The sequence below is a fragment of the Amblyomma americanum genome, chromosome 8 (assembly GCF_052857255.1).
Source record: "Amblyomma americanum isolate KBUSLIRL-KWMA chromosome 8, ASM5285725v1, whole genome shotgun sequence".
Lineage (NCBI taxonomy): Eukaryota > Metazoa > Arthropoda > Arachnida > Ixodida > Ixodidae > Amblyomma > Amblyomma americanum.
In genome coordinates this window covers 149,116,599-149,141,040 of record NC_135504.1, presented here as the reverse complement: position 1 = coordinate 149,141,040, position 24,442 = coordinate 149,116,599, and the positions used below count along the sequence as shown (strand labels likewise).

General features: G+C 45.7%; 1 protein-coding gene across 1 annotated transcript in view; it reads left to right on the top strand.

Moving 5' to 3' along the window:
* Positions 1-24,442, top strand: part of LOC144102102 (uncharacterized) — a 78,080-nt gene that overhangs the window by 18,018 nt on the left and 35,620 nt on the right. Inside the window, exon 2 of the mRNA XM_077635390.1 lies at positions 21,594-23,514. Within this exon, the coding sequence (XP_077491516.1) occupies positions 21,601-23,514 (1,914 nt within the window). The 5' untranslated portion in view covers positions 21,594-21,600. The remainder of the gene's footprint in view (positions 1-21,593; positions 23,515-24,442) is intronic.

Sequence of the window (24,442 nt, the reverse complement as noted above, 5' to 3'; positions counted from 1 at the left end):
AAATTGTGGACCTGGTAGCACCATCAGGGTTGCATCATTGTCTCTAACTGAGGAAACAGAGTATTTTCCACCAACCTGTACGACAAAGACGAAGAATTTGAGCATTGGTCTCTGGTCGGTGCCACCAAGTCCACCGAAGTATCCAGCTGGCGGGATCCTTGTTATATTCCCGGGTAGGCGTAGTTCCGTTGAAGTCCCAGCAACAGCACGGTGACAGTGGCGCTCCGGGCTTGCTTCGATGTAGCGGTAGATGTCCAGGAAAATGTTCCCCACGTTTCGCAGATGTCACCATTCCAAGCTATGGAGAAACACGGAAGGCTCGTGAAATCTTTGAGGCCCTTTAAGTAGCTAAACATGGCTATGCTTGCGTCAGTTCTCCATGGATAAGGCTGACGACTAATGAATTTATTTGAATGACCATGTTTGAGTGTCTGTCTTGCCTTGGCGCATGCTAGAGATTACTCGGCGGTCTGTACTCTATAAAGAATTCAGTTGCCAGTCTAGCCGTTGTTCTGTGTTGTTCTCTCCTAGTGTGTTCGTCGTTTTTCGGCTGGTATATTTCTTCTTCAACATGCCATACCAACAGTGCCACCATTTGCCCTGCTCAATACTTTTTACAAGACTAGTAATGAAGGAGTCATAACCAGACTTTATTTGGCGTTTCCATGTGAAAATTCTATTAGCGCTACTAACAGTCCCACCCATGACAGCAATCCGGAAACCGCACCCGTCCCTTTGTACCTTTCAACAAAAGGCAGGCGTATTTTGCGAAAATAGAGCGTTGTAGGGCGAGCGCCGGGATCGAAATGAAACTCGGCCGTCTGGTACCGCCAAAGGCTGTGCAGTTTCATTATCATAACGGTATCAAAGTGCGCGACCTCTCATTTTTGATTGGCAGGAACCTTCTACAGTCGAGCCCACTTGTACGAGCATTACGGTATTGCGGATTGAGTTCGTTGTATCCGATGTCCGTAGTAAAGTGACTCCCGATATTGCAGCCAAAAATACAAAATAATAATAATAATAATAATAATAATAATAATAATAATAATTGGTTTTTGGGGAAAGGAAATGGCGCAGTATCTGTCTCATATATCGTTGGATACCTGAACCGCGCCTGAAGGGAAGGGATTAAGGAGGGAGTGAAAGAAGAAAGAAAGGGGTGCAGTAGTGGAGGGCTCCGGAATAATTTCGACCACCTGGGGATCTTAACGTGCACTGACATCGCACAACACACGGGCGCCTTAGCGCTTTTCCTCCATAAAAACGCAGCCGCCGCGGTCGGGTTCGAACCCGGGAACTCCGGATCAGTAGTCGAGCGCACAGGTCCTGACTGACGAACACGGACTCAGGGTGACGGGCTGCAGGGTTGACAGGAGTAATGTGGCGAAATATGTTGCGTAGGTCTCGGAGGTAAGTAGAAGCGTCTCGGATAAACGGAGGGGAGGAAGGAGAGAAGAATTCCCCAAGGAGACTAGCTCAGCAGAAGAGCTGCCGAGGTCAGCCTTCAGTGCCGAGCGAATGCCCAAGAATACGAGGGGAAGGTGATCGGACCAGCGTTCCCTGGGCTGATAAGCGGTAGGGTCAGCCTTCAGTTGTCGATGCAGACATTCCACCATGCCATTGGCCGAAGGTTGGTAGGCGGTCGTATGGATGCGGCGAACGCCCAGAATATTGGCAAGAGCAGTAAACAGGGCTGATTGAAACTGGCGGCCGCGGTCGGTGGTGACGACAGACGAGCGGCCGAAACGGGAGACCCAGCCGGCCATGAAGGCTGAAGCCACGGTCTCGGCCGTAGTGTGAGCATTGGGTGACGCTTCGGGCCAGTGGGTGAAACGATCCACACAGGTGAGCAGATAAGAGGCCCCACGTGACAACGGGAGTGGTCCAACAATGTCTATGTGAACGTGAGAAAACCGCGCGTCGGGCGGCCAAAAAAGAGAGGCAGGCGTGACTTTATGCCAATGAACTTTGACGCGCAGGCAGTGAAGGCAGGTTCGTGCCCAGTGGCGGACGTCGGTAATGAAGCTTGGCCAAAGGAAACGAGATGTGATAAGCTTCCGCATCGCACGAATACCAGGGCGGCTCATATGGTGCAATTTATCAAAAATGGTTCTGGGAAAGCCAAAGGTAGGTAGGGGCGCGAGACGCCGGTGGATGTCTCGCACGTAATGAACTGGGAGGAAAACGACAGCTGACATTCGGCGAAGGACAGGGACGAGGATGAGGAGCGAAGACGATGCAGCTCTGAATCGCTGCGCTGTGCAGCAGCTAGCTCCTCCATGTCCACTGGTGATTCGGATGCCATGTCACTAACACAGGAAAGCGCATCAGCAGCAGCATTCTCCAGGCCATGGACGTGACGACGATCCACTGTAAACTCGGAGATAAAACACACTTGGCGAATATCGAGTGCAGTGAAGGTGCTGTGGTTCCTTTGGAAGGAAAATGTCAAGGGCTTATGTTCCGTGATGACGAGAAAGTCCCGGCCTTCCAGGTAGTGGCAAAGGTGCTTGATGGCGAGGTACACTGCGAGCAGTTCTCGACCGAAGGTGCTTCACCTTTTGGGAGAAAAAACCGAGGGGCTGCCAACTGGACACGTGCTTCTTGAGAACTGCGCCGACGGCAATGCTCGAGGCGTCGGTGACGAGGCGCAGTGGAGCGTCAGGAACTGGATGTATGAGCAAAGTGGCGTCTGCGAGCGCCTTCTTGGCAGCGTCCTTAGCCTACTCAAGTGGCGCAGCAGAATCTTTTTTGGTAGCCAAAAGATCGGTCAGAGGTTTCAAGAAAGAGGCACGCTTCAGGAAAAGCGGCGATGAAAGTTCTGGAGGCCCAATAATTCTCTGAACTGTAAGTGACTCGTGAGCGGGAAAGTCTTGAATGGCTTTGACTTTGCTGTCGAGAGGCCGAATGCCTTGTGGAGTGAAAAGGTGGCCGAGGAACTCTATTGTAGCTACGCCAAAAAGGCACTTGTTGAGGTTGATGACGAGCCCATATTCGTCAAGTCGGTGGAAAATGGCGCGCAGATCAACTTCATGCTCAGAAACGGATGAACTTGCTACGAGATCATCGATCTAAGCGAACACGAAGTCGAGGCCTCGCGTAACCTCGTTGATAGTTCGCTGAGAAGTCTGTGCGGCGTTGCGCAAGCCAAAAGTCATCCGCACATACTCAAAGAGGCCGAACGGTATGTTAATGGCCGTCTTCGGAATATCAGTGGCCTCCACGGGAATTTGATGATAAGCCTTCATTAATTCAATTTTAGAGAAGATCATGCACCCAGCCACATTTGATGTGAAGCCCTGTATGTAGGGAAGTGCATAATGTGGAAGTGTAAGGAAGTATAATAAGGAAGTGTAAGATGTGGCCAGCAATCCATTCAAACTTTCGTTAGTTGGTACATGACCATTCACAGTAGATTCGCTTCGACGCTGATACGACCACCACGCTTCTGTTTCAATTTGGGAGGCGGCGCTCGCTTGGCCGGCTTCAATGCCGCCTTGTTTTTCGGGGCCGACTGGTTCTCTCCGGGCCGGTATCGCGGGGCTCAGACTCCGCACTAAGCTGGAAGCGCGTGTTTTTCAACTTCGGTGGTGACGCCTCCTGGTTCGCTATAATCGAGTTGTGCGGCGACACTTGTTCGTCGCATCTGAGACCAATTGCCATTGCCCTAATGCATATTTCGACGGTATACCACCCGCCCTCGTTAGTAATAAGTGAGCGTTCGTTATATCTGCGGCCGTTGTAAGTGGGCTCTACTGTACCCAACTCTTTCAACTTCCAAGAGAATATTTGCCCTATAGGTCGTCGCTGTGGAAGAGAACAAAGAGAATAACGTGCTGCACGGCGTAGTCGCGTGGTCATGAAAGAGCCCCACCAGCTAAGATAGCACGAGGCACTTACAAGCTGTGGTGACGTGATCTGCTACACCACCACAGTAACTCAATCGTCAAACAGGCCATTGGCGGCTGCGTCGTAAAGCACTGCACCAGAGCTCAGTTCTTCAATGGAAACCAAAACGATTAGGGCAACTTTAAAGGATAGAATGAAAGCAGCATTCATTAGAGAAGAAATTCTACTTGTACTCTCATAGGGACTGAAAATGGTCCTAGGTTATACTCGTAATGATTTAGCTACCAGAAGGCATATCAGAGCGGGAGGGTATAGAAAAATAAAAATTAATACCGACCGTGTCAGCCGTAGAACTAATCAGCATGAAAAAAGAAACAATATCAGAAGAAGATTTAACATAAAAAAGTGCAGACAGCACTGGAAAACAGAAAAATAGTCATTCCAACAATCCAACAGGCATTTTTTTAATTCTTCTATAATAGCAGCCAAAAAAAAGCGCTGAATTGCCAACAGAACTACCATTTTTTATAAGAACCAGGCCACATTTGATGCATGCTTAGGCGTAGCATTCCAATTGTCAGGAACAAACCTGACTGCACTTCCGGCGACTTCGCAACACTCATTCTCTTATCAAGTTACCTTCCGAGCTGTTGAACAGAAATGGGCGATCAGCCAATGGCATACATCCGAAAGGCGGCGGATGACGCTTGACTGAAAGGCAAGTCGCGTCTTTCCTCAGGTCGCGTTACCATACCTTAGCGACAGTGGTGTAAAAGAGCAGAGAACAACAACAAGCACAAAGTAAAAACATAAAGGATAGACTTAGCCCCTTATCTGCGCAAAAGCTGTCTCAGGTGTAAAAGAAATGCTTAAATAAAACCATCACCAGAAAAATTGTGCAAAGTCTTGACCAGCCTTATTTTGGATCTAGAGCTTCTCCTATGTCATGTGCAAATTCTGGTGTGATTACAAGACATACCTTTCTGTAAACGACATTCGGCCGGATTGGACAAAGAATTCTCTTTAATATCGGCGTAGACAGAAGGGTACAAGCTAAGACCAAAGACGTTACGAGCAACGCATGTCAAAGACACGTGTCGATAACTTGAGACATCACTGCGGGTGCCCGGCTGGTGGATTGGTGCAACGCTTTCCACTCAACCGCTGGACAGTGCTCATCCAAGAATTAAAAAAAAAAGATTTTTTGCTGGTTTATGGGGTTTAATGTCGCAAAGCGACTCAGGCTACGCAAGACGTCGCAGTGAAGGGTGCCGGTAATTTCGACCACCTGCGGTCCTTTACCGTGCACCGACATCGCACAGTAGACGGGCATATAGCATTTCGACTCTATTGAAACGCGACGCACACAGCCTTGAATGGATCCGCGTCTTATTTATAAAAAAATATCTTTAAATACTGTGCTACTGGTTGTTCACGAAATTGAGAAAGGCTGTTTGGATAAATGACTGTGACATGGCAACTGGCGCTAAGAAACACAAGAGACAATGGGAAGATACTGACGGAGCACCCTTGTGTCTTTTAGCGCCAGTTACCATGTCGCAGCTAGTTAAGCAAAAGCACGAACTGGCCCCACTTTCTTCTTGAATCAGGCTGCTTGGCAGGCCGTCTGCGGCCACGCGCCTTTCACGCATTTTAACCCTCATAGCACCTCGTTGTAGCGTGCAGAAATCGTAACGTTTTCCATCTCGGCTATCCCGAGTCGAGAGTCTGGTCTGTTCTATCGCTTCATATCACTGAGTATCACGGTGGTAAAGGATACCAAGGGAAGGAAAACGTACCGCTTGTCAGCAAAAGAACAATGCAAAGTGATGCGGGATGCAGTGTCTCAGTCAGGACCAGCGCAATTCGGAATCTCTATACCGGCCATTGTTCTTAACTTGAATTGACTGATGGTGGTAAAGAATGATCATACGTCCTTCAGGACAGTTGCCTGCATTTCTTTACTTCGGAATGGTGGCTCCAAACGAAGAGCGAAAAGAATGTTCGCTCTTTCATTGTGCTTTTTCCATCAAGTTTTTTCGTCATGTTCAATTTTTACTCGCGTTGCTCTTCACTGAGAAACCTATAGCATGGGGCACTGCGTCACCTGCTGAAACTGCTTTGCCACTCTCTATATTGCGGCGTATTGCGAAAACTAGGCATTACATGTGACGCCGCAACCAGCCTATAGACAGCACGGCCGTGTGCGCAGTTCCCGCGTATGGCAATTATAGGCCGTGAACTTGAAAGCCTTTCACACGACGCGGCTTGGCTGGGTCGGTAAACAAGGCTCATTACTGGTCGGTGAGAGCCAGACCAGGCAATTAGCTGACGAGCCGTGACCTTTCTTGGGTCTCCTCTCCTTGCAAACAGGAGACGAAGAAGAACCGAATTAGTGCAAAGTGTTTACTCTTTGCTGCGTAGGGGGCTTAACTGAGCTAAGGGGGTCGCTACATTTCTTCTGCCTGTGTCTGGCTGAGCCCAACAGGCCTTGTAAAAACCTTGGCTGCCACAACGGGCGCACGGTCACGTAAGCGGCACTGTTCACGTGGTCAGTCGCGAGATCGGATGTTGACGAGTGGAAAAGAAACTGCACATTCATTTTTGTTGTAAACTCGATTGAAGACAACTGCATCTGTGCCACACTATAACCGACAATTAGATCGGTTAGTTTTATCCTTTTGTGTTTCATTAATTTTTTCTCACCTTCAGCAGACGACAACTTTTTGCTTCCGAGTTTATTATGTCCTCTGGAGCTTTACCGGAGGTTCTGGAAAGATGTTTCCTAATTGTTTAAATACGTTTTTGAGTTAAAAGTGGATTCTTTTCAGGATAGCATTATTATCGGTGTAGCGCATCAGTTACATTTAAAGAAATAAGGCACTACAAAGCACACGAGACGAGACAGGACGCAAATACAGGACGATACCGTGTTTTTGTAGCGCCTTATTTCTTTAAGTGTAACATGCATATTCAACTAGCCCAGCAACAAAAGTTACTGAAGCGCATCAGAATACTGCTAAGACTTTATAAGTAATAACTGAACGGCTGGTTAAATAATATTGATTTGTGAATAGTGAATGAATAGTGAATATTACTATTAGTCTCCTTACTTATTTAAAGGCGTGTAGCCTACCATCAATAACAGCCATATTAACTCTATAAGAAATTCAAAAAACGAAATTAGCATCGGAGCTGTGTCCCAACTCAAAATATTGGTTATTTCGATGAGTTATATGCACAAGAAGGGCTGCTTTTCCTGCAAGCTTTTCGTAAGCGCCTGTATTTTGGCGAGATGTAGGCAAAAAGTTTTGGGTCACAGCGCCGAGGATAAGTGAGTTTTGGAAATTCTATAGCAGCCATGCATGGATATTACTTACGGGGGGCTCGGCGCCTCTCAATAAATAAGCACACCATCAGTAATAGTTAAAAAAGTTAACTATTTAAAATTAGTTAAACAGCCTACTAGTAAGCATTACTTGGCTGTATTCTGATGCGCTACAGCGCTCACAATGCTATGCCAAAAAAGGGCTCTTCAAAAACAAAAAGAACATTTTTGAAATTGCAGAATATCTCGGGTGAAACACGTCGTTGCCTCCGTAGCAAAGCGGTAGCTGCGAGGAAGTGTTCTTTAGGCCACGCTTGCTCGTGCTTAGCGTCGGTCGTAGCCTAGAGTGGCCGGTGGCGCAGTACTCTCCCTGCAGCCATTATCGAACACTTTTCTCGCCTAATAATGATCAGTCGTCGGTGCGGCTTGTTCTGCGACGCTCGCGAGAAGGACGTCTTGTTTCCGCTTCTCAAGCGGGAATACCCGGCGTCGCCATTCTGGCCCGATAAAAGCCAGGTTTCGAAAGAGTGCGCACCAAGTGACCGCGAAGCAGCGTCTGACGGCTGCCTCCACTTCCGCACTCGCTGCAGACACCGCGCTACTTCCCTGGCTTTTTGCGGCCCTGTCGCGCGGCACACATTGACAAATTTATCTTCTTACTGGGAGAGAGGTTGTAATTCGCGTAATTAAAGAAACAGTGAGTAAAATATGAATTTAACCTGTATCTGAGAGAGAGGCCACTTCAAGCGCACCGTGTGTCCGTCTTTGTCTGCGTGTTTTGAGCGCTTCCACAATGCTATAAAGCAGTCGAAACCTTGCCGCTGATGGCTTCCTTTAGAAACGCAACTTGTGCAAACCAGGAACGCTGAGCGATTGAAACACAGGTATCGCCACCAGCTGCAATGCGGATCCCTGAGGCTAGGCTGCGCAGCCGTTCACTTCCAAACAGTAATCAAGGAGTCCAATTTAAATTGCCGATACTAATTGCTATGGTCATGACTGCGTGAGCTCTAAATCGCTCGATTTCCCTGATAAAAAACTCATCATCTTGATGGTTGGGGCAGGACGAAAGCGCTGGCTCTTGCTTACCGTCATGTGTGGCTTATAATTATATATTTATTACATACTGCTACCCTCATTTCTGGTGTTTCCACAGGGTTGAGACAGAAAATATTTAGAGAACCCAAACAAAAAGCAAAGTTTTATGCTTTGGCGCCTCCAGTAGATGGTCTTATCACTATCCTGCAATAGGCGACCATTGAGGTAATACAAAGTTCTAGCCCTTGAGGCAGGGCAAAAGGAGGGATCATATCCTCCTGACTAGGCCTTGGCCTCAGAGGGCGCTAACGGTGCAGCAACAGTGGCGCGTCAGCAGGCGCTCTCCACAATAACAGTTACTTAAGAACAAGCAACATTATCCAGAATACTCTACTGTAACTAAATCTACATACGAAACGATATTGTAACAGTGGTGTGCAAAAAGCAATGGAAACTAAAAGAAAACAAAGTTGGTCAATAAATTTAAGGACAAGCGGTGAAGAGAATGATCTGTTCAAGGTGAGACTAAGAAGTAAAAAGAAAAAAGAAAGAAAATCACAAGATCGCGCATTACAAAAATCGTGCAGAGTAATATGAAATTCCAGCATTCACGCTTAAATCTGCGAGCCGTTTCACATTTCTATGCAATATCAACCAATTTATAGTGAGCATTACAGATTAGCATGATTTGATATTCCACAGTTTCCTTTCTATAATTGGTACACGGACGTTCTGCTACAACTGAGGTTTGTCGAAAAAATTAACACGTATCTCTGCTAAGGTATTGATTATAGAAGCTTTTGTAGTTCTGTTTTATTTTTGTGTATACAAGAAGGCATAACCTTATAGTGTAGGAGATTGTAACAGGTGGTATAGCAAGCTGCTTCATTAGTTCACCTGCGTTGATGTAGGATCTGGAGGGCATCAATAATCGAACCGTTTTACGTTGGAGCGCTAACAATTTCTTGACCTGAGATAGTTACGAATAAAGTCTAGGGCTATTCCCCTAATACGATATATATTAAGCTTCTTAATCAGTATGTGATGCTTAATAGAGCCGAACGCTTTACGGAAGTCTAAGGAAATCCGAAATGTTTATCTTCGATATTTTTGATAATTTTCTTTTGTCTGTAGCAGCGCGTTTTCCGTCGATTTTGCTTTCTGAAAACCGTGCTGCTGCTCTGAAATTACATGATTCTAGAGAAGGAAGTCATTTAAATGTTTTTATTTGGCTCGCTCCACTACTTTAGAGATAAGTGGCAGGACCGAAATGGGTCTATAGCTATTTAGATCCTTATACTCCTCCCTTATGAATTAGAACAACGCGAACTATTTTCATCTTGTCAGGAAAGATACTTGATTCGAGCATGTGTTTTTTTTTTGAAGCTTGGAAAAAAAAGCATCCACCTTGGTGCAAATAAATTCCTGTCCGTTGTCTCCTTGTCTCTCTTGTTTTGTCTGTGTGAATTTATTTGCGCAAAGGTGGATTTGTTTTCTTATGTTTTTCCAAGCTTCAAAAAATGCTAAAACAGCTAGCCCAGCAACATGCCTTACTAAGCATGCGGTTACAGATATATATCAATGTCTCAGATAAGATATGCGAAGCGGCCTTTATCGGCGCGGCTTTTATTCTATCATAGCCGGCTGCTGATCCATTGTCGAGTAAGCATAGTATAGCAATTACTCCTTCGTGAGTAAATTGAATTAAGAATATGCATACTCATATGCTCTTCTAAAGTACTACCGCGACATGAAGGAGGTGCAGAGTTTCTTACGCCTGCTTCCGTAAAATGAGTGTGTAATATATCTGCTAACGGTTTGTCGCGATAGCGTGTGTCATCTATTTCTAATTCAAGCGGTATGGCTGTATAGCGTTATTTCCCGTCAGCTCACTTAGGTTTCCACAATAAGTTATCAAATCTGCGTTCGTAATATTCTGATTTTTCCTTCTTTAGGTTCCCACTCAATCTATTCCGAAGTTTCTTGAATTCTTGTAATATCTGAATGTCTCTTGTTCGCAGGAACTTGATAAATAATCAATCCTTGTACTTTATGCGCTTGTAAAGCTCAGTTGTAAAGCATGGCTTCCTCGCCTTTTAATTTTTAGTGACACGGATCTCTAGAAACGCGGCATTATAATTGGCTTGTACCTTGGCAAAAAGCTTATCATAAGAAGAAGAAGGTTTTGGCTCAGCATAAACATTTGTCTACTGGACATTTTCATGTAATGAAAGGGAAAAAATATGCCCTTTCTGTTTATGAGTTGCTTGATATAGGCTAGTGTTTCGATATGTCTGTGGGTTAGAAATAATGCAAATATTGGCAAATGAACTCTAACATCTGAGCCGAGCACCCCAGAGCACGTATTAAGCTTCGGAAAATGAGTAAAACAAAGGTCAATCATCGTCATTAATTTAAAGATATTCTTGTAGGCTCCTCATTAAGGTTATCGCAGCCATTTGCAATCATGGCTTCCAATATTTGAATGCTTCAATTGTTACTGGAGACACAGTCGATGTTAAAATCCACTCATATTAATATATTCTTTCTGTGTGCCGTTACAAACTGTAAGACGTAATCAATGTAATTAAAAAGCTGACAAAGGATGCCGTGGCGTGGTTTCTTTACAGGAACAATTACAATGTTCTTATGCATGAGTGCTAAAGACTCAAGATCATCACACATGCATGTAAGATCGACCGGAATTCAAAGGAACAACCATCCCGGATGTAGACAGATACGCCTCCACCGCGCTTATGTGCACAATAAATAGATTTATGTCTGTACCCTGCTAAAGAGTGAACTTCTGCGCTGTTGGTGAACCAGGATTTTGTAAACGCTAGGAAGAATTAGCGGTGGCTTAGCTTCGGTTAAGCCTGGAAGAACGCGAAAAGCTAAACTGGAGACAGTCTCTCGGCAACGCTGTTTAAACCGGTTTCTGCCGAGCGGCAGAATTCCCCCCAGCCGCTTATATATGCTCTCCCCATGACGTCAAACGCCCCGTCTTTCCACTATGACGTCAAGCTCTTCCCTCGATGAATCTGCTTGTTTACTTACATTCCTAGCCATTGACGTCAAAGTGACATCAATCTCACCTTCTAACGTTTCATGTTTGACCTTCGACCTTGACCGGCATTCCTAATCAATGACGTCACGTGACGTCAATCTCACCTTCTTACTCGAATTTTTATGCGAAGCATATTAACGTAGGTTTCGGGCCTTCGCGCGACGCCCGGCGGTGGCCACCATTGACCCTGAAGTGGGGTCACGTGACATGACGTCACGTGATGACGTCACACAGGCTGCAGATGGGGCCTCATATCGCGCCGTCGGTCGCCTCCCGGCGGTGGCCACCATGGACCTTCAAATGACCTTCAAGTAGGTCACGTGACATGACGTCACGTGATGACGTCACACCGGCTGCAGATGGGGCCTCATATCGCGCCGTCGGTCGCCTCCCGGCGGTGGCCACCATTGACCCTGAAGTAAGATCACATGATGTGACGTCACGTGATGACGTCACACCGGCTGCAGATGGGGCCTCATATCGCGCCGTCGGACGTCGCCCGGCAGAGGCCTCCACGCTTCGGTTCGCGCTGTCGCGCGCGACGCGGCGGCGGCGCCACCATCGCTGCATCACGTGATATGTGACGTCACGCCAGGGATGAAGCGGCGCGCGCCCGCCGTCGCGTCAGTCTCTGTGCCCGCAACCGCGCCAGCGTCTTTGCGCCGGGCGTGTATGCGGTCAAGATGCCTCCAAACGCTAAGGACGTTAATAATAGGAATGCAAAACGAAGGCTGCAGCGTGCTACGGAAACTGATGAAGAACGCGAATAAAGTACGACGATTAACCTAAAACCACGTCTCCGTTACTTAGCCCCATCCACACTGAGGCAGCTGCTTAACATGCTTCGCATCCACTGGGCTTAACCTTGATAAGCCTCCAATTTTTTGTTTGATCTTTGACCTTGACCTTGGATGGTGGTCCACCCTGGCTAGGAACTAAATACCAATTGGCAGCCGATGTGACTTCTCTGTGGCCTACGTGACTCCTTTTCTAGGTTTGACCTTCAAGGCTCTTCAAATGAAAACCGCAGTGACGCTGACGGCTCGAAAAGCTGGCGCAGTGAGGCTTTTCACTTAAAAAAAAGATTGCTATGACTACATGGTAGCCGCATGGGACCGTTTATGCGACGTTCCAAGCTTTCGTAGGAATACAGGGCAAAATTACTTTTCAAAAGGGATTAAAATACATTTATAATAATAATTTTCGTAAACAAGAGCGAATATAATTAAGTTATATTAGCAATTGCTTCTCTTACATTACAGTTACTTCCGAGAAGTAATGCGCTTAGCTGTAAATAACTTTTTCCCTTCAAGGATAAAAACACAGTAAACGGGGTAAAAATGTCTGCTCTTTCCTTTAGCCCAGGCCATTACAAAGAGGTTGTGCGAAAGCTGATGAATACATGGAGCCGCCTCTGTCGGTTGTTTTTCTTTATGCTTGTTTTTTTTTCCCTGTTCATCTTATGACGTCGGCTTGCGCTTCTTGACAAGGTTCTCACTAATACTAGTGATGAAGTGTTTTGGGTACCCGGCTTGGTGAACGCGTTCAGTTTGCGCATCAAAGCTCTGGGCCATCTCATGCTCAAAAGATTTTTGCAAGGCTGCATTCAGGCATGTCCCAACGATCCCCGCTTGATTAGCTTGGAATGTGCACTACCGGAAGGCAGTAACTCTTTGCACGATCTGGGGTTGTAGGACCAACAAATATGTCTGTCCTGCTTAAAAACAAGTGTCAAGTAAAGAAACTGCATGCTATTGTTTTGGGGAACTTCTTGCGTGATTAGAAGCCCCTTAGATTCACTTCTGAAAATGGTGACAATGTTTTCAAACACGGCTCTTGGTTTCAACCTAAGTGATTGCTTAGCACAATTAGGTAGTCATCAACATATCCGCGTACAGTCGAGTCCCGTTACAACAAAATTCACGAGGTACGCGAAATATTTCGTTGAAGCGGAAATTTCGTTGTGGCGAAATTAGCCCAAAAACTAGGATCTGACTGCACTGTTCAAAAATATTTAGTTCCAAAAAATTTGGTCTTTGTGGCTTGCACCTTTTTTTTTTTTCTTGTGGAGAGCCTTCTCAAGGTCCTCGTGATCCGCTTGCGTCAGCTTTTTCCGCTTCGCGGATGTCCCCGAATAAATAGTTTGGGCTATCACGTCTTTTGGACTTCAGGGTCGTTGACAGCGTGCTTTGTGAGATGCCGAAGTCCGCTGCACAATCTCCGTTTTTCCTGCCGCTGGATGCCGCGCCGACAATTCGTGCCTTCCCTTCAAAAGAAAGGAACTTCCAGTTCCTTGACAACGTCGCCATGCTCGTGTCGATTGCAGCTCACAAGCACGAGTGAAAAAAAAAAGCTAGGGCAAACGCGCTGCTGCTTTTGCCAGGCTGCTGCGTCCTTTGGAGACGAATTGGTTGCGGCTCTGGCTTGGAAGAAAACGGGAGCTTGCACCCGCGCCTTGTCACAAGGCAGCCAGCCCGATTGTCATCAGCACCAAGCAATGGCGGTCTTTAATGAGTGGATCAATCGGTTCCAGCGAAAGTTTAGTGAAACAAAGCAGCGTGGACCTACGTGAGTACAAGGATGGGCGGCGATATGCTCGTTTTATTGTACGATAGATTTTTAATCTTAACAAAACACGTTGTGGGGCTAGTTGGTGAAGCATAGTTTCTTGAAGTTCTTTATAGCGCTACAAAACCCAGCATCGCATAGCAAATATTTTGTTAAAGCAGAAAGGCGCCCCGAAAATGGTTTGTTGTGATGAGAAATTTGTTCCATTACTTTCTATGGCAAGCTGTCGGGGAATTGGAAATATTTCGTGTAAGCGAATATTTCCTTGAAATGACGTTCGTTGTAGCGGGGTCAATAAAAGCCGGTAACTAACACGTTTGTCTACACACGATAAATAAATGTCACGAAGTAGAACGTTCTTGCGGGCTAGTTGGTTCACTGCAGAAAAAAGATTAGTACTGCGCGAATTGGACACGACAGGAGAACAGGAACGAACACGACAACACAGGCTCACACCAGTTGGAAGTCTGCGCCTGTGTTGTCGTGTTTGTTCGTCGCTCTCCTGTCGTCTCACACTCGCGCAGTACTAACCTTTTTTCTGAAATAAATGTCACTCAAGATAGGTACAAGGGGCGACCTGATACAAATGATATCGCCCTGAACATAAAACTGATGGTTGAAAAAAAAAATGGCAGTAGATGAAAGGTAAAACTCTAAATGTGTTAAGAAATAATCATATCTAGTACCTGTATCGTACTGAAATGATAGTTCGCCTATGCATGCGCTCTTCTCTTTGATGGAAATTGACGTTTCCGTATGCGGAATTGAATTGTACAGGTCAGTAACATATCAATCGAAAATCCGACTGTGCTTCTGGCAGCCAATTTCAAAGTTCTTAAACTACCTCATTAGAGCTTGGCGTAAGAAAAGGGTCGTCTAGATGTAGGGACATTAAATGGCGCTGTAGAAAACGGCCTACGCACAGCTCTCAGGGCCCTTTATCTGAAACATTTATGCGCAGGGGGCATTAAGGCTTGTGAGACTTGCCCGTAAACAAAACACCCAGGAACTCTCTGTCAGCATCCTTTACCAGTTTCTTGAACGGTTCCAAATTCATGTCAGTTAACAACTTTACTGCGGTGTTCTTGACCTTGCAGGCATTGAACTTCACTGCGACGAAGTGTTTCTGCAGAGCTTGAGCTGCTTTCTCTTTTAATAGCTTCTCGGGAAGGACAATGAAGCCACCTTATTTGTCGCTTTGAAGTGTCTCAAGGCTATTTTCCCTGTGGTAATCCTTGATCTTCTTAAAGGGAAGATAAGAAGCGCGGCTGCGACGCAAGTGGTGCATCAGGCAATCCAAGGCATCCGAAGCCGCTCGGCCCTCATCCTTGTCTCTTGCTCTGTTTGTGGCCTTCCTAGTCAGGGCAAGAAGCTCAGGTCTCTTCAACCCAGGCTCGCGGAATTTAGGGCCTTTCTCGAGCGTTGACTTCACACGGGGTTCGAGAACCACACCAGCAAGCACCCTGAATTCTGCCGAAGACTGTCGCACGTCCTTCACCTTGGGGAAGCTCGCTCTAATCCTGTGCCATAGATATCCCGTTGTCTGCGCCGCCAGCCTCTTGTAGTCTTAGACACTCCGTTGCGCCTACGTCCAATGGTCCAACAGTATGCGCAACCAGTCATTGAACAAGCTGTTTTGACGCCACGCTTCAGACTTCAGAATCTTGGAAATCCTTCTCGTATAGCCCCACGATGGTTGTATGGCACCAAAAATGGCTTGAAGGTCCGGAGGCACCAGTCTACGTTTTATGTAGTAGGTCATCACGCGGGAACGGTATGCCGCTGCAGCAATGAGGTTCACGCACGCAGAAACCGCAGAGTGGTTATTAGAGGAAGACAGGACAGTGCCCAGTGGAGAAGAAATACGTTCCAGCAAGACTTTGATTTGAGCTAGTTGGTTGTAGCATGACATGCAGTGGCGTAGCCAGAAATTTTGTTCTGGGGGGGACTCATGTTGCAGCGCGGCATCCTCATAGAATTTGTGGAAGGATCAAAAGTAGCAATAATTGCATTGCGATTGCCATTGACGATGCCATTGGGTATCCTACGCACTGTGTAGACAAGTAACATGTGTATTTTTTAAAATAAAAGAATGTATTCGTATGTTTTAAAAATCGTGGCAGATAAGATTACAAAACATAAAACTGAGCAGGGGACAAAACACAGGAAAGAAGGAGACAGGACGAGCTCGTCCTGTTTGCTTCTCTTCTGTGCCGATCTTGTCCCCTGCTTGTAATCTTGTCTGCTTGTGTCTTGTAATCATGTCGTACCAACTAGCCCCTTATTGTTCACTCGTGGCAGACATAACTGATAGCAATTCTTCCATGTTTTTTTGCGTATTAATTAAGTAAAGAAAATATCACACGAAGTCTCGAACTATATCTGTTCGGAACCAGTAAAACAGTGCATGCCGCTGATAAGAAAACCTTAAGTCCATGAAATTAGCAAGTAGAGGACCAATATTTTAACGAATGTTTGTCGTTCAAGAACCCTTACATTCTTGTACATATGCAATGGCCAGGGAAAAATCTCAATGACGCTGTCCTTCGTTCCAGTGTACTTCGCAGCAGCAGCTGTAACCGGTCATGTATTGCGAGTAATTGCATCGAAATTTTAGGCCCCTTGCGTTACATGACTCCAGGTGCAAGGGAGTTGCCACGAAATCCAACCCAAATTAGCAATGTTCATGCACTGTGTGCTGTGCAATGTTGGTTCATGTTAAAGATCCCCAGGTGGTCGACCTTATTCCGGAGCCCTCCACTACGGCATCTTCTTCCTTTCTTCTTTCACTCCCTCCTTTATCCCTTCCCTTACAGCGCGATTCAGGTGTCCAACAATATATCAGACATACTGGGCCATTTCCTTTCCCCAAAAACAAATTACTAATATTATTAATATTATTATTACTATTATTATTATTATTATTATTATTATTATTATTATTATTATTATTATTATTATTATTATTATTAATATTATTATTATTATTATTATTATTATTATTATTATTGCTATTATAGCAATGTTCGCGCCAAAATGTATTTTCTACTCTGAAAAGGACACTCTAGGTGGCAAAATCTAGAATGACTTCCGGCGCCGGTGGTTGTTTGGGTCAGCGGTGCGTGACAGTTCGAAAAAAATTTCGCGGGGGCGGGGGGGTTGAAGCCCCATAAGACCCCTCCCCCTGCCTACGCCCCTGATGACATGGTTTACGCAATAAGCGTATTGGCGCTAAACGATGGAGAAGACACACACAGGACAGGAGCGGCGCCAACTTCCAACTAAGTTTATTCATGAAAAAAAAAACACTTAAAACCACACGAGGAGGAAACGATAAAAGGAAAACATATACATTGGGTGACTTAACAAAGGCACACGTGCCCAAAGAACTAAACAGTGATCCTAATGCTGATAATGGCCCACTAAAAAACTAATCTGAAATGTAGCCGGCATCCATTTAAGCAGTGTTTTTCAGCCCCTTTAGCTTGGCCAAAAATTGAAGTCAAAGCAATATTCAATAGTCTAGCAATTGAACAGCAGTTCACAATTGGCAACGAGGTGCTGGAAGTGGTAAAGGAACTTAGGGCAGGTAGTGGCAGCTGATCCGGATCATACGAGGGAAATAACTAGAAGGATCAGAATTGGGTGGAGCGCATATGGCAGGTTCTCTCAGATCATGAATAGCAGGTTACCAATATCCCTCAAAAGAAAAGTGTACAACAGCTGTATCTTACCGGTACTCAACTATGGGGCAGAAACTTGGAGCTAACGAAAAGGGTTCAGCTCAAGTTAACGACAGCGCAGCGAGCCATGGAACGAAAAATGATAGGTGCAACGTTAAGAGACCAGAACCGGGCAGAGTGGGGGAGGGAACAAACGCGATTCAATGACATCCTAGTTAAAATCAAGAGGAAAAAATGGGCTTGGGCAGGATATGTAATGCGAAGGCAAGATGTCTGCTGGTCCTTAAGGGTAACGGAGTGGATTCCAAGAGAAGGCAGGAATAGCAGGGGGCGGCAGAAGGTTAGGTGGGTGGATGAGATTAAGAAGTTTGCGGGTATACGGTGGGCGCAGCTGGGAAACGAGACGGTTGATTGGACAGACATAGAGAGGCCCTTGCCCTACAGTGGACGTAGTCAGGATGATGATGGTAATGATGATGATGACGACAGCCTTTCTGTGCGACGTTACAGACGTTTGAAAACGTTGCATTCAAGGCACTTCTTTATATTTTGCCAAAGCAATTTGAACACGTCACAAACCATACAGAAATGCATCATGAACTTAACACGCATATACAACATAAATAAATGAAAATCTTAATAAGAAACGAACGCATCACTTCCTATTCAGCAACTGGGTTTTAATGAGCAGAGCACCAGAAAGTCTTTGAGAAGACAACAGAAATATCCGACGAGAGCGATGTCTAAAATTATTGGCTATTAATCAGTCCCTCATCGCGCATTTTTATAAAAGCGCGTCTATAGCGGCCCAGTCGGCTGAGTGGAGCAATTCTTAGACGCCAATCAGACCAAATTCAGCGCCACCGGACGCCACGCTAGAGGTATGCAGGTTGCATACCCCTAGCGTGTCCACAATACGTCGATTGATATGTACAGCAGTCGGATTAATCTTCTTACATGATGAGCATGACGTTGCATTTACTGCTCTGCAATGGTTAGAGTGTCGGCGCCTGCGACAGGTGGCCAGAACGAAGTGCCAAGAAAGATGGCGGTTAAGTCAAGGGTGTGACATTCCCGTAGAGCCAATGGGGACGATTTTGAAATGCGACGGTGGCGGTGCCTGGGAGTTGGCGGTAAAAACATAAATTGCTCAAAACTTTGCTCGCTATGCTTGCGCCGGTCGCTGTCGTCTGCTGCCACTGCGCTGCAGCGTTGCCCGCGGCGGCACTGGCGGCGCAGACGCGTTGTGTCATTGACTCCAGCCGCGTTTGCTGCCAGATACCAGGATCGCTGCAATCGTTCCGACCGTGGCGACACTTATGGCGCGGACGCGCAACTTGCAACATGCCACAGCACTGGTTAAGTTTCGCACTGAAGCGCTTCTGTACCGTGGACGGACATCCAGCACTAGCACAGTGAAAATGTTAGCCTAAAGTGCAGATACAACGCCGCCGCTGCGTTTAGACCTCCCTTGGCTTCAGAGCACGTAACGTGGCTTGAATATATATTTACAAATGTATGAAGACATCAATTGTGTCAGTACCTTGTGAAATTATTAATCATTTTTGTTTTTTTCACAATTACTGAAAGTGTGGCACTATATTACGCGGTCTATTGAATATTCGGTTCGTGTTTTACTGTGATGCATGTGAAGTGTATTGAATTTTATTTTTATTTCTCTACCAAAAGACATTGTATTGTATTTTATCATGTTTCTTGCTGTTGATTTCTTTAGTATATGATATGTACTGCTGTAAATCCTTAATTTACTTTTGCCCATCGCAACACTGCCTTCTAATGGTCTCTCGGGCCCCGTTAAGCGGCTTATCTAGCTTTTAGCCAGAAGGCCTTCCAGTTTTTCTGGGGAATAAAGAATGAATGAATGAATGAATGAATGAATGAATGAATGAATGAAAAGAATAGAAGTAGGTGAGCGAATTAAAACTTAATTTTGTATGCCTTCAAAGAGGCCAGGCTTGAAACAGTAGAGAGTGTGGAAAAGGAACAGGAGTGCAATTTCATAAAACCAACTCTGCTCAGGTTGTCTCAGGTATACAAAGCATATGCAATCTGGAGACCAAAGAATAAAACTCACCCTGTAATCGTCAAGCTGCTCGATTACAGGGACCAAACTAAGTCTTGAATGACGGTTAAAAGTTTCCAAGCCATTCTTCTGCAGAGATATTTTTTTAGTGTCCCGCTTAGCAGGAAGAATTTGTGAGGCAGCTGGAAGTGTTAAGGGCTCGAAAAGGACAGGGTTATTGTAGAGACATGGGAGAGGCCTTTGCCCTGAAACGGGTGTAGTCAGGCTGATGATGATGGTGATTCTTTATTTTGCAGAAAAACAAGGCCTCATGGGCTAAAACCTAAAGAAGCAGCTTGACGGAGCCCCAGAGGCCATTACAAGGCAGTGTTGCGAAGGGCAAAAATGCATATTAGGATTTACAGCACTACATATATGCTCAAGAAATTAAAAGCAAGAAACACAACACAAGACAATGCCACTTGGTAGAGAAAGAAAAATAAAATTCAACATACCTCGCATGCATCACAGTAAAACATGAGCCGAATATTCAATAGACATCGTAACATACAAATATGAATACGAATACGGTTTATTTCATGTTTGTTCATAACATTGGGAGATGGAAGAAAAAGATGCTGAGCAGCAGCTTGGCAAGCTCCCACCAACCTCGATTACATAGGCAACTGCAGCTCATACAACATACATATAGAGATCAGCATGCACACACACAAAAAAAACGTTTTGATGGATATTTTATACGTCACTAAAAAATGGTGAAGAACAATTTCCGTGAAATGCACGAGTACAATATGCAGTGTAAGTATGCATGATTGAAAATACTTCAATGATATGAAAGAACAGCAGTTATTAAACCAAACAGAAAAATTAACAGGTACACAGAGCATACAGATCAAACCTGAGAAAAAATATTTTATAAAAGGTAGTGCATAGGAAGTACATTTATAGCATTTGAGAAAAAAAGAAAAAAAAGAATTTTTTTTTCTCAGCGCTATTTCTGCACCACTAAAGGAATAAATCACTGAATTCTGTTTTCGACATGCTCATCCGATCAATTCCTTTGCGAAAAAAAAATAATTTAATACACTTGGTACTGTCTGTCAAGACAATTTTTCACCGTAATTAGTGCGGTTACGATGGACTTCCAAGTGCTGACGATGTTTTGTTGTATAATAATGCGTATTCGTTTGCAAGTTTGCCTGATTAGTTATGAGATTAATTCTTTGTTTCTCTTCATCCTTTGACTTTTTACAAAGGTGATAGCTATACAAGCTCTCTATGTGAATTAGTCTGAACCTTCTAAGCAAGCTGTCTGCTGAGTAGTCTGGTGAAGAATTTGCAATAATCCGAATTACTTTGTTTTGCATTGCTGTCAGTTTCCTGACGTTTGTTGAAGTTGTCTTGCAAGGCCCACACTAAAAAGCAGTAATTTATGCGCGATTAAAACAGTTAATGATGAATTAGCTGTCAATTAGCAGTAAATTAGGAGTAATCAAATTAGCAGATAAATTAGACGACAGCTCGTCGAAAATGCCACACTTTCAATTATTGTAAATAAACACCATTGTTTTCGGGTTAGATTGTTTGTGTCTTTGCACTTAATAAGCGATAATGACAGGTTATGTGCTAATAATTGGCATTTGTAATTTGTGCGTAAATATCGGATTTCCCAAACACCTGGACACCTTGTGTGCATATTAGAGGTACGATGTGTTATAGCAGCTATATATGATAATAGTTCTTTAATCTCAGTAGAAAAAAAGTAGGCTGCTTGCAGTGATCGATATGTGTTTTTCAATATGTGATATGTGAATTTAAGGAATAGAATGCATACTTTCTAGTGGACATTGGTTCGAAATTTTGTAATTTAGCGGATTATCGTACCAGGTCTTCGATCTGATGCGCAAGATCACACACAGTGCGTTAGGAAAATGTAACGTTTGCTCAACTTTAAATACCCCTATTGTGTTATGCTTGCGTTCCATTAACCTGCCCTCTACCCTGCTCTTTCAGAAGCACCATGAAGGTTTTCACCATTTTTGCGGCTGCGCTGGTTCTCGCTGCTGTCGTCGCGCCCCCTACTGTGACAGCCGGAAAGCCCGGAACACTGGGTCGGGTCCGACCTACCGGAATCGCTGGTCGCCGCTTTGCGCTGGTCGGTCCCGACGGGGTCATCTACTCGGGCTCTCCAGACGACCTGGACGACAGCTCGTCGTCTGAGGAGAAAGGTAAAGCACCCTCTGGCCACCTCCACCGACCAAAGCACGGCAGCGGAAAACGCCCACACTATCATCCTCACCATCCTCCTCCACCACAATTTAATCAGCAAAGCGGGGACAAAAATCCGCACGACAAATACCCTGACGTTCTTCCGGGCGGAGAGCATGTTCCCCAGCCCACTGCACCGGGGAAGTACCCGGACGTACCGCAGGGTTACGTTCCTCCGGTCAAGCAGCCGCTTCCCGCAAAATACCCTGACGTGGCGCAGGAAAGCGTTTCCCCAGCAGACAAACCAACCATCTCTTCAAAGTACCCTGACGTCGCACAAGGAAATGTTCCTCCAGTAGACGGAACACCCCTTCCTACTAAGTATCCTGACGTGCCCCAAGGTGGCCTTCCTGCAGTAGACAAGCAACCCCACCCAGAAAAGTACCCGGACGTACCGCTGGATAATCTGCCGCCCATCATTCGACCATTGCCAGGAAAGTACCCTGGCGGAGCTTCAGGTAACGTTCCGCCACTGGACAAGCTTCCTCTTGACGAGAAACACACGGATGCCCCCGGTGATAATATTCCTCCGCCAGGGGCGTACCCTGACGCACCGTCACATAATCATCCCCTTAATCCAGAGAACACACCTGCATATGGCATTGTCGGGAAGCCCCTGCCGGAAAACCCTCTTGCCGACCTCAAAGACAATCCTCTCCCGGATTCCACTGAACACAAGTCGGAGGTGATACCTCCGCCGCCAGGTTCCAAATACCCCACAGAAGGTTCTGCACCTGTTCCTGAAGAACTGCCGCCCAAGGAAGCTGTTCCTGAAGGGAAAGCGCCAGAGGTGAACCCAGTCCCGTTGCCAGAGGGGCCACAGAGCAACCCTAACCCTCTCAACGGACAAGTGCCTCAGGGGTATCCTGTTCCACCTCCTCAGGATAAGAACAACTTGCCACCTGGTTTGCCACCTGGCCCTGTGGCTTCTCCGGGCATTCCGTCTGGACAGAGCCCACAAGGTTGTCCTGTATGCCAGTGCAGCTGCCCTCAATTTCCGTATGGTGGAGGATTCCCAGGTTTTTCTAATGTTCCTTATCCCAACTATGGGGGTGGCTTTGGGGGTTTCCCCAACGGTTATTCTCCCAGTTTTCCTGCTGGAGGACTTCCACAGAACGGTCAACAAAGCCCCTCAGGCTACCCTCCCCTAGGACCCCACAACCCAGGATACACTGCCCAAGGCAACTCGCAAATTCCCCTGAATCCCGGTTATCCAAACCAGGGAGCTCCCCAGAATCCTGATTTACCTCAGGGACCTCAGGGCTATCCAGGCTATCCACAGCAACCCACCAACTATCCGCCAGGCAGAGATGCTCCACCGAACCAGGGCCAAGGCTTCGTACAGGGGCCTCCAGTTTTTCCTCAGGGGCCCAACTACGGGCAGCCAGGTTTTCCGCCTAAGTCACAAGCACCAGGCATCCCGCAGGGACCCAACCTTCCTCCACAAGGAGGACCTCCTGAACCAGGGCTGCCTGCTAAACCGATTGGAGCGCCGGTACCGCCGGGAGGCCCCGGCGTGGGTCCAGACGCGAAACCTGGCGCCAAGAGCTCAAATGAGGAGCCGCCGCTGGATGACAAGGTGCCTTCCGAATCACAGAACGTTCCCAAGGTTGTCGTGGTACCCAACGGGGACTATCAGCAGTGCACCGGCCCGTCGTGTCCACACGTAAGCATCACATTTCTCACTAGCATCTCTATGCCGATACCAACTGCACCTCAATGGGATTCTTTTCCGTCCGACAAATTGTGCCTTTCTTTAATGAGGAAAAAATTACTGTTTCTTTGGTCAATAGAATACTGCAAATATTTTACTATCCATCGGTTTTAAGTCAATCAAGCTTGATTAATGTAAACTCTTATATTATGCCTTGAAAATACAAAATGTAACGAAAAGCACGGAAATACGTTTCACGCTATGGGGATAACATAAATAAACATATTTTGATTAATTTAAAATAATTAGAAAGCGCCATTTCTCTGACAAAGGCACTTATATTCCCCAGTCTTCTGAGTAAAATTAATTACGGCTGACAATAATCGTTGCTGCATTATAGACACTGCACTTGCATACCGAGGAAATCTTTAGTGTATTACTAAAGTGTAAATGGCTGCAAAGTAAAGTAATGCGCATCTGGATAAAACTACAATTTCGTCATGAAAAGAAAAAATTGCTAACGGAGGAAATTTACTCAACATATCACAACCAAACTTCGGACAATATGTGTATGTCACGAAATGCTAAATAGCCTAGTGTATAAGCTAGAAAAACTGTTTTAATTTGCTGTGATTGTCATCAATGTCATCTATGCATAGAAGTGAAGTTTTAGCACAAGCATATTTCGAAGTGCTAAAAATAAGGACAGAAAAAGTTGAAATGTGAGGGTGACTGAATCGCACTGCAGGCTGGTCGCTCAGCCTCGCCTCACTGTAATGTCACTAAAAGAGTAATCATCAAAGCGTCTAGTCTGTCAGGTTGTTGCTGGCTTCTTTAATTGATGATCTCTCGCTGACTGTAAGGCGTTACAGAGACAGGACCAGCGCTGGTCAGCACTTGCACCGAACTGAACTGCGGTGTTCAGGCAACGGCGGCAGGA